The sequence below is a fragment of the Beta vulgaris genome, chromosome 2 (genome assembly GCF_026745355.1).
Source record: "Beta vulgaris subsp. vulgaris cultivar EL10 chromosome 2, EL10.2, whole genome shotgun sequence".
Classification (NCBI taxonomy): Eukaryota; Viridiplantae; Streptophyta; class Magnoliopsida; order Caryophyllales; family Amaranthaceae; genus Beta; species Beta vulgaris.
This window is the reverse complement of record NC_079203.1, coordinates 20,275,386-20,289,484: the sequence shown is the minus strand read 5'-3', so window position 1 is coordinate 20,289,484 and position 14,099 is coordinate 20,275,386. Positions and strand designations below refer to the sequence as shown.

Below are 14,099 nucleotides of genomic sequence, written 5' to 3'. Positions count from 1 at the left end.
TGTTTGGTCGAGGCCCTGCATTTTGAAGTTTTTACTCTACTTAGGTCAGTTGGACTTCAGCAACCAAATTGTCGCGGCTGGAAGCTGAGAGAGATGGATCAAGTCTTCACTTTATTGCAGCAAAAATTATTAAAAGAGACGGTCTAATTTTAATATAAAAGTAGATCTAGTCACTAAATGAATTAAACTTGTCAACGAAAAAAATAACCTAGTCACTATTGAATTATTTTTTTTTTAATATTGGGCTTACTATTGCCTAATTTTAATTGAAAAGTGGCGGTCTCTTACAAGACAAATTCTTATTGCAGTATGATAAGCCATGTTTTATTTAACATTAACCATCCGTTCAAATTTGATTGGTATTTTCTTTTTCTTTTTAGGAACAATTGACTCTAATAACACAATTCCTTTTGTTACGTAGTACGAAACTTAGTAATTAATATCACAACTCCCAAAGTTAGGTTCTAAAACTGAAGACTTGTGCAACAATGATTGGCTCGAATCCCAGTGCAAACTTCTGACCAACAACCTGCAAAAAAGGGACCCACCCTGGAGGTTTGGGTGGTATTTCCCCCTCCGATGCTTAAGTCAGATATCAGGGGTGTAAAGGAACTTTTAGAGAGAGAAAGTAGAGAGAGAGAGAATAATTTATGGCAGAGTAACAATACTATGCTCTGAAAAACGTACCTTTCACCCTGAAATCAAGGACTATTTATACTGTTTGAAATGACTGCTGTACCTTGATGTCACCCTAATTTGGGAGCATCTGATTGGCTGAGCAATAATATCAGGACACGTGGCAAGCGCTGATTGGTTAGTACATTTTACCTTTTAGGAATAACAGGCTTTACTTCAATGGGCCTAAGTACAATTGTAGGGCCATTAGGGAGCTTTTCAGTACACCTTTTCCTCAGGAAGGGGTACTTTAGCCCACAGAACTTGCAGGCCTTTGTACTTTCCTTGGCCTAATCTTCCTCTTTTAACCGACCTGGAACTGCCCCTCTCTTTTTCAAAAAAGAGGCGCCATTTTGCCGGTCTCCGCAGGTCAATTCTCAAGTGCAACGGTTACTTTTACCGGATGGGAGGGTCATTTTCACCCCTCTATAAATATGTGACCTTGTCGTTTCTGGAATCATTTTAACATTGTTGAGAAATTTTCTAGAGAGAGAGACTCCACAATTTTTACTGAGCTTTTAGAGAGAGAAACTACTCCCGTCCAAGTTTTTGCAAACTGCTACTCCGCTCGTCCGAGATTTCAACTCGTCTTTGACATTCGTCCGAGCTTTCTTCTACAGGTATTTCTTCATTCATCTTCTTTATATTTTCAAGCATATTTTTAAGAAAATGGATTCGTCCTCTTCATCGAACAATTCCGGCCGCTCAAGGGTTGGTGCTAACCCTAGAACAGAGGGCCTAACTTCCTCGGCATCTTCTAGAGTTGCTCCTATCTCGCCGGACATGCATTCTTTTTCTTTAGCCATGGACGGCAAAGTCAGACGACCCAGTCTTTATCTGTGCAGGGTAATCTGGCGCGCGTCAAGCAAACGGCTCGTATCAGACGAGGGGTTAACATGCCGGCCTCTAGCTCAGAAAGAGAGGAATCAACTGGCCGGATTCCTGCTGACGGAGAGCGAGAGATCCAGAGCGCTCGTCCTGCCAACCAAAACCCGTCTCCTGAACTCGTCCAGGAGGAGTCTGAAAGACAAGGCTCTCCAGAGCCTAACCCGTCAAACCCAAGAGTGGCCTCTGATGAGTCCAATGAGGCCGAAAGCTCTTCTGCTATTGGTAGTGGCTCAGACGAGCCATCCACCACATCTTCTGAGATAAGGCGGCGCCTGGGCCCCTTGTCTGACCCTAGATACATCCTGGCCGAAAGTGGCTGGCTAGGACGAGTAGGTCGCCATCTAAACCACCTTTCTTCAGCCATACCCATGCCGGGGTATCGGTTTGTTCTTCCTGGCCGGGAGGACACTATACTTAGTGCTCCTGCTGGCCATTTTGCTGTTTATCGTCTGGCATTAGATGCCGGACTACGGTTTCCTCTTCATTCCTTCATCACTAGAATTCCTTACTATTACAACATAAGACTCAATCAACTTGCCCCAAATTCGTGGCAATATTTTTTTACTTTAATAGCCGTCTGTGAGCTTAAGGGCGTCCAACCATCCATGGCGGCCTTCTCACAAATGCACTACGTCTCCAAAGTGCCCAAAACTGTTAATGGGGCTTGGGTGAGTGTTTGCAATAGGCAAGGCTTTATGACGTCTTGGGACAAAACGTCCAAGATGCATGCTTGGAAGGCCGAGTTCCTGTTCGTCCAGGCTCCAAACGAGGCGGTAGCCAGACGGTACCGCTATACTAGCCGGAGTGCCACTAATACAGGACGAACTGCGTCCTTTCTGGAGCTGGAAGACAGCTCGGCTGAGCATCTAATGGAATACTTTAAAACTTTAGAGTATTCCATCGACGAAGTCTCCTTTAAAGGTCCGTCCAACTGGATCCCTTTCAAGGAGATGTTTTACAACGACGACTTCTTGGTCGCGGCCGGGTTGAGGCTGGCCGCGGATAGAGGTATATTTTTCAAAAGCTCTAAGTAAAACCCCTTTGTCCTGAGTTTTAGAATTTCACCCTGCTTTCTCTTCTTATGCAGATTCGGCCAAGGCAAAGTTACGAAAATCTTGGAAAGGCGATATCAGCGCGTCCAAGTTCACCGACTCCCTCTGGAAGGAGTTCAGCAAGACGGGTGCTGAAAAAAGGGACCGACACTCTGGTAATTATTATCTTTTTTTTTTTTTTTTTTTTGAACGAGTTCGCTCCTTTGGGAGTAAAGCGTCAATAGATTCTTCTGACGTCTTGCTTCTACGAGGAGGAAACCGTCCTGAATCCATTCTGGATGCTTTGCCTCTTCGAAGAGGACACCGTCCTGACGGGGTCTTGACGCTTTGCCTCTTCGAAGAGCAAGCCGTCTTAAATCCATCTTTGACGTTTTGCTTCTTCACAGAGCAGATCGTCTGGACTGGGTCCTGGACGCCTTGCCTCTTCGAAGGGCAAACCGTCTTGAATCCATCTTTGACGTTTTGCTTCTTCAAAGAGCAGGTCGTCTTGACTGGGTCCCGGATGCCTTGCCTCTTCGAAGGGCAAACCGTCTTGAATCCATCCTGGACGATTTGCCTCCTGGAAGAGCAGATCGTCCAAATAATATTTGGACGCCTTGCTTTTTTAAGAGAGAGCATCATGACGTAACCTCAAGACGAGTTCTAACTTTAACTTTTTTCCTTGGTTCCTTTTTTCAGAAAGATACCCCAACGTCCAAAGCGTTGGCGGAGAAAATGGCGTCTAAGAAGAGGCCAGCTGCAACGGGTGACACTCCTCCACCCAAAAAATCCAAAGGCTTTACAGCCAAGAAAAAGAAGTCCTCTCGGCCGATCCCCAAGGTCGAGATAGTTATCCCCGCCGAGGATTCTCCTCCAGCCGTCGGGGAGAGGGCCATGGTTACTTACACCGGCCCGATCCATCATTCTGAGCAGTCTGAGACGGTTGCTCCAGTAGACGGATCTGAGGACAATCCTATTCAACCGGACACGGCTTTGGACGGGTCTGCCTTTTCTGGGCCGGTCACAAAACTGGTGGGGCATATGCCGGAGGCTTATAGGACGGCCTCCCACTCTTCTGGTGAGTCTTATTATTCAAATATAGTTAGAACACTGCGGGTTGGCGGGCGTCCGATGAGTCCGTCCAACAAACAAGCCGTTGTTATTCCGGTCAGAAATACTGACGCCTCTAATCTTTAAGATAAGGGGAAAGGACCGGCCCTTGACGGTTCTCCCGTTCTTTCTGACGATGAATCTTCCCCAGCCTTTGGGAGGATGTCATCGGCCGACCGCGAGAAGCTCAAGCTGGAGCTTTTCAAGTGCTTTCCTGAACCCTACATCAAGGGGTTGAGGGGAGCATCATCAGGGCATGTAGGATACATGTCTCAACTTGCTGCCGAGGTACACCTTTCTTTCTTTAGACGCTTGTATTTTTTACTTGACTGTTTTTTCCGCTTTTACAACCGTCCTGACATACTTTCATCTTTTTTATTCTCAGCTCTTTGCTCGCAGCATGCTAACCGAGGACTGGGCGAGAGCGTTTTGAAAAGAAAATAAGAAGCTCGTCCAGGACGTGCCGCGGCTGCAGACCATGCTCAGTTCGTCATGGCCAAGCAAGAGGTGCTGCATCAGCAAACCAAGATTGCTTGGGAAAAACGGTCAGCCGAAATGGAATCCCAGAACAAAGTTTATCTCTTTCGGCTGACTGAGATGCTGGACGAGAGGGCGTCCTTGGAACGTGCTCTAACGGACGAGAGAAACTCAGTCACAACAATGGCTGCTGAGTTCTACAAGGAGAACCTCGTCCTGAAGGTAAAAAACCAAGCCCTCCGAGCTGAAGTCGCGGTCACGGTTGAAGCGGCCAAGGAGGCTATGAACACCGTCATAGATACCTCAAAGGAGTGGGCCGTGCAGGCTTTTGGAATGATGGCCGAAGAAGAAGATATTCCCAGATATGCTCGCCGGTTGGAGTTCAAAGAAAGCTTGCACAAGGCTAACATATCAGGGGAAGAACCACCCGTCTTCCAAGAATCTTCTGAGGACGAAGAAGAAGAACAAGACGTGGAGGCCCAGGACGAAGAAGACATGCCCCTCCTGCCGCTTAATTTCCTCTTGCTTTATCTTGGCCGCGAGCCACTTGTACTTGTACTTTTTTTGTACCTTTTTGTACTTTTTCCTTAAACTAGCTTGTAGTTTAGTTTTTTAGAGTAGCTTGTAATCATTTCTTTTATCTATGAAAAGTTATCTTTTTCAATCCCCGCCGCCTTACATTTTATTGCATACGACGCCTTGATTTATGATCTAATTTTTATGCCAAGTACCAAAGCAGTTTGTCATAGCATACTTCGGACGGGTCCCCCAGCTCTTTTGGCCGAGTGCGCTGATGCGTTTATCAATGCCCCAGGCTTTAATGCCTATGTATTAAACCAATTCGTCTACACTTTTCATCTGAACCATTAGTTCTTTTCTGGACGTTCACCAGATGCCGGCTTAAAAATTTGAGTTTAAAATTGCCAAGTTAATAACCTGTTCGGCCAGAAACTGGACAATCATTCGTCATTGGACAAAGACTTATTTAATTATAAATTATGCCCCTATATGCCCCCCTTTTTGGACGAGGAGGTTTTTACAACCTTCCTTTGTTCAAAAATGAGAAAAGAGCATAATTTTTAAATAACTTGGACTTTTTCTAAGAATGTTTTCAATTCGTCCATCTTTGTTGACTTATGAAATAACTTGTTCCTTTACTAAGGTTGTTATTTCTAAGTTTTTGGCTTTTGGACGGAAAGTAGGATACCTTTACTAAGGCGTCCTAATTCCAGCCGACCTTGTTTAGGAGATGTTTAACTCTTTAAGTAAACAACCGGCCAATTTCATGTAATTATTTATTTTAGGATGATAACATGTTCAGCCAATCTCCTAATGAAAGGTGCATTGTCTTTCTGCTCTGTTAAATTAGTTAGCTTTGGACGATAGTATATAACTTAAGCAAATAAATCAAACAGAGTCATAGAGAAGTAGAGCTGTATTATATGAATTTTGCTTGACGGATAGTCAAGGTACATGTATACATTCTACTTTTTTCATTGTAATGCATTAAGAGAAGATTACAATTTGCAAGATGCCCTAAACAAAGTATTTCTTCAAAGTATCAGAATTCCGTCCTAGGAGATGGAACGTCCGTCCATGCCTTCCAGACGAAAGGTGCCATTCTGCACTACTTCGATTATTTTGTAGGGTCCTTCCCAGTTAGGAGTGAGCTTTCCTAGCTCTTTGGCTCGGCCGACTGCTTCCATTTTCCTCAAGACGAGGTCCCCAAGCTTCAATGGATGCCTTGCAACTCTCTTGTTGAACTCCCTTGCCATTCTCAACTTGTATAACTGCATCCTCAGCAATGCATTACCCCTGACTTCGGGAATTAAGTCTAAAGCCGTCCGAAGAGCTGCCCAGTTAGCATCTTCTGAGTACATCATCACCCAAAAGGTGGGCTCTTCAACCTCAATAGGAAGGACGGCCTCGGAGCCATAGACCATCGAAAGGAGTTTCTCCTGTGGAATTCATGGCCATTGTCCTTATTGACCATAAGACCAGCTGCAATTCTTCTACCCATAGCCCCTTTGCATTATCTAACTTCTTTTTGATCCCGGCCGACAGAATTTTGTTAAAAGCCTCAACTTGCCCATTAGCCTGTGGATGAGCCACCGCAGCAAAGTGAGCTTTGATTCCTTGATCAGCCAACCATTGACGGAGCTTGGGTGTCTCAAATTGTGGCCCATTATCAAAGACGATCGACTGGGGCATACCAAACCTTGTAATCAGGTTCTTCCAGATGAACCCTTTGACGTCATTAGTGGTAATGCCTCTTAATGCTTCAGCTTCAACCCACTTTGTAAAGTAGTCCACAGCTGCTATTACAAACTTCTTCTGGCCGGCAGCAATAGGAAAGGGACTAAGAATATCCATCCCCCATTTAGCAAAGGGGAGGGGGAAGAGAATTGGAGTTAAGTAGTTGGACGGCTTCTGATGAATGTTGCCATGCCTCTGACAACTATCACATTTCTTTGCGTATAGCAAGGCGTCCTCTTTCAAGGTCGGCCAAAAGTAGCCAGTCCTTAGCGCCTTTTCTTCTAATGCCCTTCCTCCAATACGGGAAGCACAAGCTCCTTCATGCAGCTCTTTTAACACGTCCAATCCCTCCTTTCGGCTGATGCACTTGAGAAGAGGCCGGTTGTAAGATTTTTTGTATAGAGTCTCATTCCATAATTCAAACCACTTGTCCCTTGCTTTCACATACTTAGCTTCTATAGGATCAAGAGGCAACCGGCCAGTCTTCTTAAACTCAATGATGGGGCTCATCCACTCATTTTCTCGGCTAAGAATCAGAATTTCCTCGGCCTCAATACTCTTGGCCGCCTTGACCTCCCAGAAGACTGTTCTAGGAACATCTCCTTCAGCTGAACTGGCTAGCTTAGAAAGGGCATCGACCTGATGATTTTCAGATCTAGGCACCTGATCCAGGACGAACCTCTTCAAAGACTTGACCTCCTCCTTAACCAAGTTCATATATTTACTCATGGACGCTTCTTTGCATTCAAAGTCACCGTTTACTTGACTGACGACCAGCAAAGAGTCAGTTTTTTCCTCAATCTCCAGGGCTCCAGCCGCTTTGCACATTTTTATGCCGGCTAAAAGAGCTTCATACTCTGCCTCATTGTTGGAAAACTGGAATTTAAACTTCATTGCATATTCAAACTTGTCCCCTTCTGGGGACTGGAAAATGATCCTTGCCCCAAATCCGTTCGCAGTTGAGGATCCATCCGCCATAAGGGTCCAATGACGCTTTCCCTCTGCTGGGTCCTGGACGCTTTCTACTGTAGGCCGAGTAAGCTCTACAATGAAGTCAGCCAAAGCTTGCCCTTTGATTGCCTTTCGAGGCTCAAATGTTAAGTCAAACATATTGAGCTCAACGGCGATTTCAACATCCGGCCAGACGCATCCATCTTATGCAACACTTGCCTTAGCGGCTGATCAGTATAAACAAGAATACTATGGGCTAGGAAGTAAGGCCTTAACTTCCGGCTGGCCATCAACAGAGCCAAGCCGAACTTCTCAATGGACGAATACCTGCTCTCCGCGTCCTTCAATACATGGCTCACAAAATAGACGGGTATTTGCACTGAGTCTCTCTCAGCCAAGAGAACAGCACTTACCGCGAACGGAGATACGGCCAGGTAAACGTACAATTTTTCTCCCTCGGCCGGACTGATCAATCTGGGCAGCTGCCGAAGATGATCTTTAACTTGCTGAAGCGCCACCTCAGCTTCTTTCGTCCACTCAAACTTGGCATTCTTTTTAATAGTTGCAAAGAAATGGTGACATTTGTCTCCTGATTTCGAGAGAAACCGTCCAAGAGCAGCCAAACAGCCTGTCAGACGCTGAACGTCTTTGACTTTGGACGGCGAAGTCATATTCATTATAGCTTGAATTTTGTCGGGATTGGCCTCAATCCCTCTCTGATCAACCAAAAACCCCAGAAATCTGAGAAGGCGAAGAAGAAGAAGACCGGGCGGGTGTGTTTTCTCGTCCATTCTTCGTGCAGTCCAACCGAATTGCTCGTACAATCATCCGAAAACTCCTTGGATATTGTGTGACCATTGGACTCCCATGTTGTGACTTAAATAAAGGCATCAAATGCCTAATCTGCATCAAAACATGCAACACATGAAAAGAACTCCAAACGCATCAAATCCACAAGAAACGAGCTCAAAAGATCTCAAATCAACTATCAAAACTAAGGGGATTGGAGTAAATATATAATCGATAAATAATAAACACATCAAAATCCCCCAAGATAACCTTTTGCTTGTCCCTAAGCAAAACCATGACATGAACATGAATATGATTGCTTCACCCCTTTACATATGAAAATAGAGATCAAAATCTTTTATAAGGCTCAAAAATCATTCAAGCAGGCACAATTCATGTTCAACTGTTCAAATTACTCTTTCCACTAATCGCACAAATGAGCAATCAAATGCGACTGCCTTAAATGACATGCAAATCTCGAAAAGGCATTCACTAGGGTGCCACTCCTCTCAACATTTTTGTGGCAGGCAAAAGATGCGCCCGATCACTCACCATCCCACCCATAACAACCCTTGCTCCTCATACTCTTATGTGTTTAGAAAGGTAATAATGCCTACTCATCCTAACCATGTCGACTCAAGTAGCGAACGTACTCTTTAACATTGACAAAAATAAATGGGTCATCGTGCGGCGTCCTTATCTTCCCTCGATCTAGCTCGCTGACCACTATTTTTGGGAAGGGATCAGACTCGACCTGGTTGGTGAGCATAACCTGACTGAGTTCCCTTAAATAGTTTTTGTGGCCGCGATTTGTTGGACCTCCGGCCGCAAATCCTCCTGAGATGACCATTACTACATCATCATCCGTGCTATCCCCGTCCATCTTTCTTCCTTGACGTTTATCTCTTTTCTGGAACTTCCTTCCTGACGAAGGTAGGTAATTGTTCATCTTACCCTTTCGGGCCAAATCTTCTAATGCTCTCTTCAAGTGCTTGCATTCATTAGTTTCATGCCCACAATCCTTGTGGAAGTGACAATACTTGCTCTTGTCTCTATTTCGGTAAGGCGTCTTCATTTCAGTCGGGGCCTTTAGTTCATGCTGATCCTTTATTTCCATAAGAATGGAATATTAATCTTTGCTGAACTCTATAGGTTCACCTGAGGCCGCTGGCTCAGACCGCCTGCTTCTCTTAGACGAGGTGGTCAAGGTAGTCATTGCCCAAGTTTCAGCTTTCTTGGGCGGATTCTTTTTTGGCTGAACAGCCTCTTCTACCTTCTTTACTTCTGGCTGTTTGGCCTCAGCACAAACTTCCGTGGCATGAATGAATGCTTCAGCCTCCTGCAAAGCTTCTGTCAAAGTGGTGATTTTCTTCTTGACCAAGTCAAACTTAAAGCTGTCTGGTCTTAATCCTCTGATGAAGGCGTCAAACGCCACTCCTGCATTCAGATCTTGGATCTGCAATGCTTCAAGGTTGAATCTCTTCACATAACCTCTCAAGGCCTCTTTAGGACCCTGAACTACCTTACCCAAGTGCATGCTTGTTTTTTGTTCCTGACGATTAGCCACAAAGTGACTAGTGAATAGGATACTGAGCTCAGTAAAATTGTTCACTGAATTAGGCGGCAAATTGTTAAACCATTTCTGTGCTACTCCCTTCAACGTAGCTGGAAAATTCTTACACCACGTAGCATCGTCCACCCCCTGGACATACATCTGATGCTTATAAGCTGATAGATGATCGTCTGGATCTGTTGTTCCATCAAAAGGATCAATGGTTGGGAGCTTAACCTTTGGGAAAGGTGGGGACTCCATAATTCTGACCGAGAAAGGAGTTGGCCAATTGATCTGGAGTGCCCCAGCCAGACCCTCAGTGGTTATGTACTCCCGGCGATACTCCTTTAGTACCGGATTAGAAGAGGTGTTTGCTAAGGCCTGACGCCTATACATCATTGGCTGCAGAACTGTTTTCTCTTGCTTACTCTGAAAAGCTGATGGTCCATGGCTTCGCACCACTAATCTGGACGGGAGTCTTAATGACGGGTCCTTCATATAAGGAGTAGAACCTGAGGCTGAACGTTGCTGAGCTGCCGCCCTCTTGGCTTCCAAATATTCCCTAGCGTCAGTCTCCATCCTGTGGCCAGTAGGAGGAATATTGTCTGCTGGACGGACTACCAGCTTCCAGTCTATCTTCCTCCTGGAATCACTAACAGCTGGCTGCCTTCCCTTGGAAGGCGGCCTAGACAACTCTGGCCGAGGTGGCCGACTAGGCCCTGGACGACCCTCTTGGGATCTCCCTTTGAGCGGCGCAGCTGCCTCTCCTCCTGGACTCAGCTGAAAGAACAACATATTGTTCTTAATCTGCTCCTCCATGACAGCGGCCATTCTGGTCTGGATATCATTCAGCACATTCTCCAAGTGACCAGCTGTCACTGGACGGTCAAGATTTTCCTGAATGACTGGAGTCACAGTCCTACCCTCCAGATGGACGGCAGCATGGCCATGGTCACGTCCACGGGGTGGCCTCTCGTCATCCACAGTGTCTTCTACCTGAACTCTAAAACTTCTATTCCGTGCGACATTCGATGAATGACAGTCCGTCATTGTTGCGTGTCCCCACAGACGGCGCCAAATGTTACGTAGTACGAAACTTAGTAATTAATATCACAACTCCCAAAGTTAGGTTCTATAACAGGAGACTTGTGCAACAATGATTGGCTTGAATCCCAGTGCAAACTTCTGACCAACAACCTGCAAAAAAGGGACCCACCCTGGAGGTTTGGGTGGTATTTCCCCCTCCGATGCTTAAGTCAGATATCAGGGGTGTAAAGGAACTTTTAGAGAGAGAAAGTAGAGAGAGAGAGAGAGAGAAGAATTTATGGCAAAGTAACAGTACTATGCTCTGAAAAACGTACCTTTCACCCTGAAATCAAGGACTATTTATATTGTTTGAAATGACTGTTGTACCTTGATTTCACCCTAATTTGGGAGCATCTGATTGGCTGAGCAATAATATCAGGACACGTGGCAAGCGCTGATTGGTTAGTACATTTTACCTTTTAGGAATAACAGGCTTTACTTCAATGGGCCTAAGTACAATTCTAGGGCCATTAGGGAGCTTTTCAGTACATCTTTTCCTCAGGAAGGGGTACTTTAGCCCACAGAACTTGCAGGCCTTTGTACTTTCCTTGGCCTAAACATATGCCACATGTAGGGCTGAGATAGCGCCACGTGCCATAAGGGTAGCCGTTGATTTTTAGGCTACAACACCTTTCACCGATTAATATTTAGTAAACCAACATTTCTATTCCTGAATAATACAACCTCTATACCTTATTTACTTCTAGACAGGTGAGTCAAAATCATTTAAAGTCGTCTAAAACATTAACCCTTTCCCAGCAAGGGAAGAGAAATATGAATGAGCTGGAAAATGTGGCTTACCAAACTAACACATCGACACATCAAAGTCCATTAAAAGCAAGTACCTTCAAAGAGATGCATTATGTAAGAATAATTGAAAGGTTGACTTATCGAGAATTAATTGGTGAAAGGTTGTATTATTAGAGTAAGTTATTTCTTCTTTTTATCATATTATAATCCAAGAGAAATTTTAGGGCATTACTATTTACCGCCCGTATTTACTTAAAATCGCCCACATTTTTTTCATGATTTTCTAAACTATCCCTATATGGCTATATATACTCACTCACTCTCTCTCCTCCTCTCACTTTCATTCTCATTTTCTCTCACCTCACCCCAACTACCACGAACAACCACCACCACTTGAACCACCACCATTAGAACCACCACCAACGAAACCACCAACACACCGGAATCACCATGGACAACCATCGCCACTTGAACCACCACCATTGGTACCACCACCACCAAAATCACCACCTCACCGGAACCACCACCACCGAAACCACCACCAACACCAGAACCACCAACGAAACCACCACCAAATTTTGTTTCGTTTCCTCGGTGGAGGAAACGAAAATATTTTTTGGTGGTGGTTTCGGTGTGGTGGTGGTTTTGATGGTGGTTCCTGTGTGGTGGTGGTTCTGGTGTGGTGTTGGTTTTGATGGTGGTGGTTCCGGTGTTGGTGGTTGAAGTGAGGTGAGAGAAAGTGTGAATGAGAGGATGAGAGAGAGAGTGAGTATACATAAGGGTAGTTTAGGAAAATTTTGAAAAAATAAGGGCGATTTTTAGTAAATACGGACGGTAAATTTTATGAGTTAAGTACACAATTGGGTACTAAACTTTGCCTTTTGTTCCAGTTTGTGTACTCAACTGTCAAAAGTTTCAGTTTGGTACTGAACTTTGATAACTTACCGTTATCAACACCCAAAAAAAGGAAAAACGTGACGTGACATTAATTAAAAAAGAAAAAAGTGACATGACATTAATTGTAAAAATTCCGAACTCTTTTCTCTCTCCTCTAGTTCCTCTCTATCTAATTTCCCTCCTTGATATAACCCCACTCATCACTCACCTACTGTTCGTCTCCCTCTTCTCTATCCTTGACTCAACCACTACCCTCCTCCTCATCAACCCCAACACCACCCATCACCCTTGATCTCTCTCCTCCTTTGAGCCTTATGATTAGTCGCGGCCACAAATTTGTTTTTCGATCTCACGAACTCCAACCAATTCTGTTGACCACGAACAGCCACAAATCGCCACCAGATCTCTAAACCCTCCTGTCTCATTAATGATGCAAAGCGAAAAACAACCCTCCTATCTTTCTCATCGTCGGCGAAGCAACGAAATGCCAAAAAAGAAGCGCGGGCAGAAGTCAAATCTAAGACGATTGAGTTTTTCATTTAATATCTTTACTTTTTTCTTTTAATTTTTTTCGCGTTCTTGTAATTTTTCAAATTTATATTTTGGTTGATTTCGTTTTTATTTTAAGTTTTGTTTGTAATTTATTGTTTTCGTTTGGATTCATTGTTTTGTAATTTCTTTGTTTGTTTATCTTATTTTTTGGGTGATTTTTGTTTTTTATTTTCTTTATTAAGTTCGTTCATACCTCTTTTGTAATGTGAGATCATTTTGTTCATATTTTCTTTATTAATTTGCGTTGGGTATGTTAAATTTCTTTGGATTCATTGTTTTGTTGATGCTACTTCCTCCGAGTTGTGAGTGACGTTTTTGTTCAGGACCATACCTAGCATTTACTGATATTTGCTAATTTTCTTTGGTTTTGTGTTGATGTTAATCTCTTCTGGGTTGTGAATGATAGGAGTTGAAGCAGGGGAGGAGAGAGAATAGATAGGAGAGGAATTTGAGGAGAGAGAAAAAAGTTTGGAATTTTAATAATTAATACCACGTCACCTTTTTCCTTTTTTTTTGGGTCTTGATAATGGTAAGTTATCAAAGTTCAGTACCAAATTAACAGAAGTTAGTTTTGAAAAAAAGACAAAGTTTAGTACCCAGTTGTGTACTTAAGGAAAATTCTATATAATACCCTTCTACTCTACAAAAGTACGCATTCGCCAATTTATTCCCATGCATTGCTGGAAGCAAACCGTAAAATTTTTATAAAGTACTCATGAACTTTTAAAGTATCTACTATTTTATATCTTTTTTTAAGGGATACTATTATATATTTTTGTGTTTTGAATATTGCATCAGAAGAAAGGTTTGAAATAAATCTACTATATATCCTTGATGATTATCAAATGTGAAAATATATCATTTATTGACCCTGCGAATAGTAAACCACAATACAAAACGTTGTTGATATTGGTGAAAGGGATAATAGGATTAAAGAGTGTAATTGATTTTGAAACTCTAGATAATATTATTAAAGCTAATTAATGATCGAAAATTCTTGCACGAGATCGTCTCAATCCAAGATATAACTAAGACGATCCAGTGCGGCAAGCTCATCATAAGAACCCAAAATTTTAAAGTTTTCA

General features: G+C 43.5%; 1 protein-coding gene across 1 annotated transcript; it reads left to right on the top strand.

Annotated features, from left to right (window-relative positions):
- Nucleotides 1-3,632: 3,632 nt before the first annotated feature.
- On the top strand, nt 3,633-4,807 carry LOC130590579 (uncharacterized). The gene is made up of 2 exons (XM_057393078.1): nt 3,633-3,992; nt 4,090-4,807. Exon 2 carries the CDS (start codon nt 4,197-4,199, stop codon nt 4,770-4,772), a length of 576 nt encoding a protein of 191 aa, XP_057249061.1. The 5' UTR covers nt 3,633-3,992; nt 4,090-4,196; the 3' UTR covers nt 4,773-4,807.
- Nucleotides 4,808-14,099: the final 9,292 nt, after the last annotated feature.

Coding starts and splice junctions, on each gene's coding strand:
- LOC130590579 (XM_057393078.1), top strand. CDS start 4,197: ATGGCCAAGCAAGAGGTGCTGCATCAGCAAACCAAGATTGCTTGGGAA.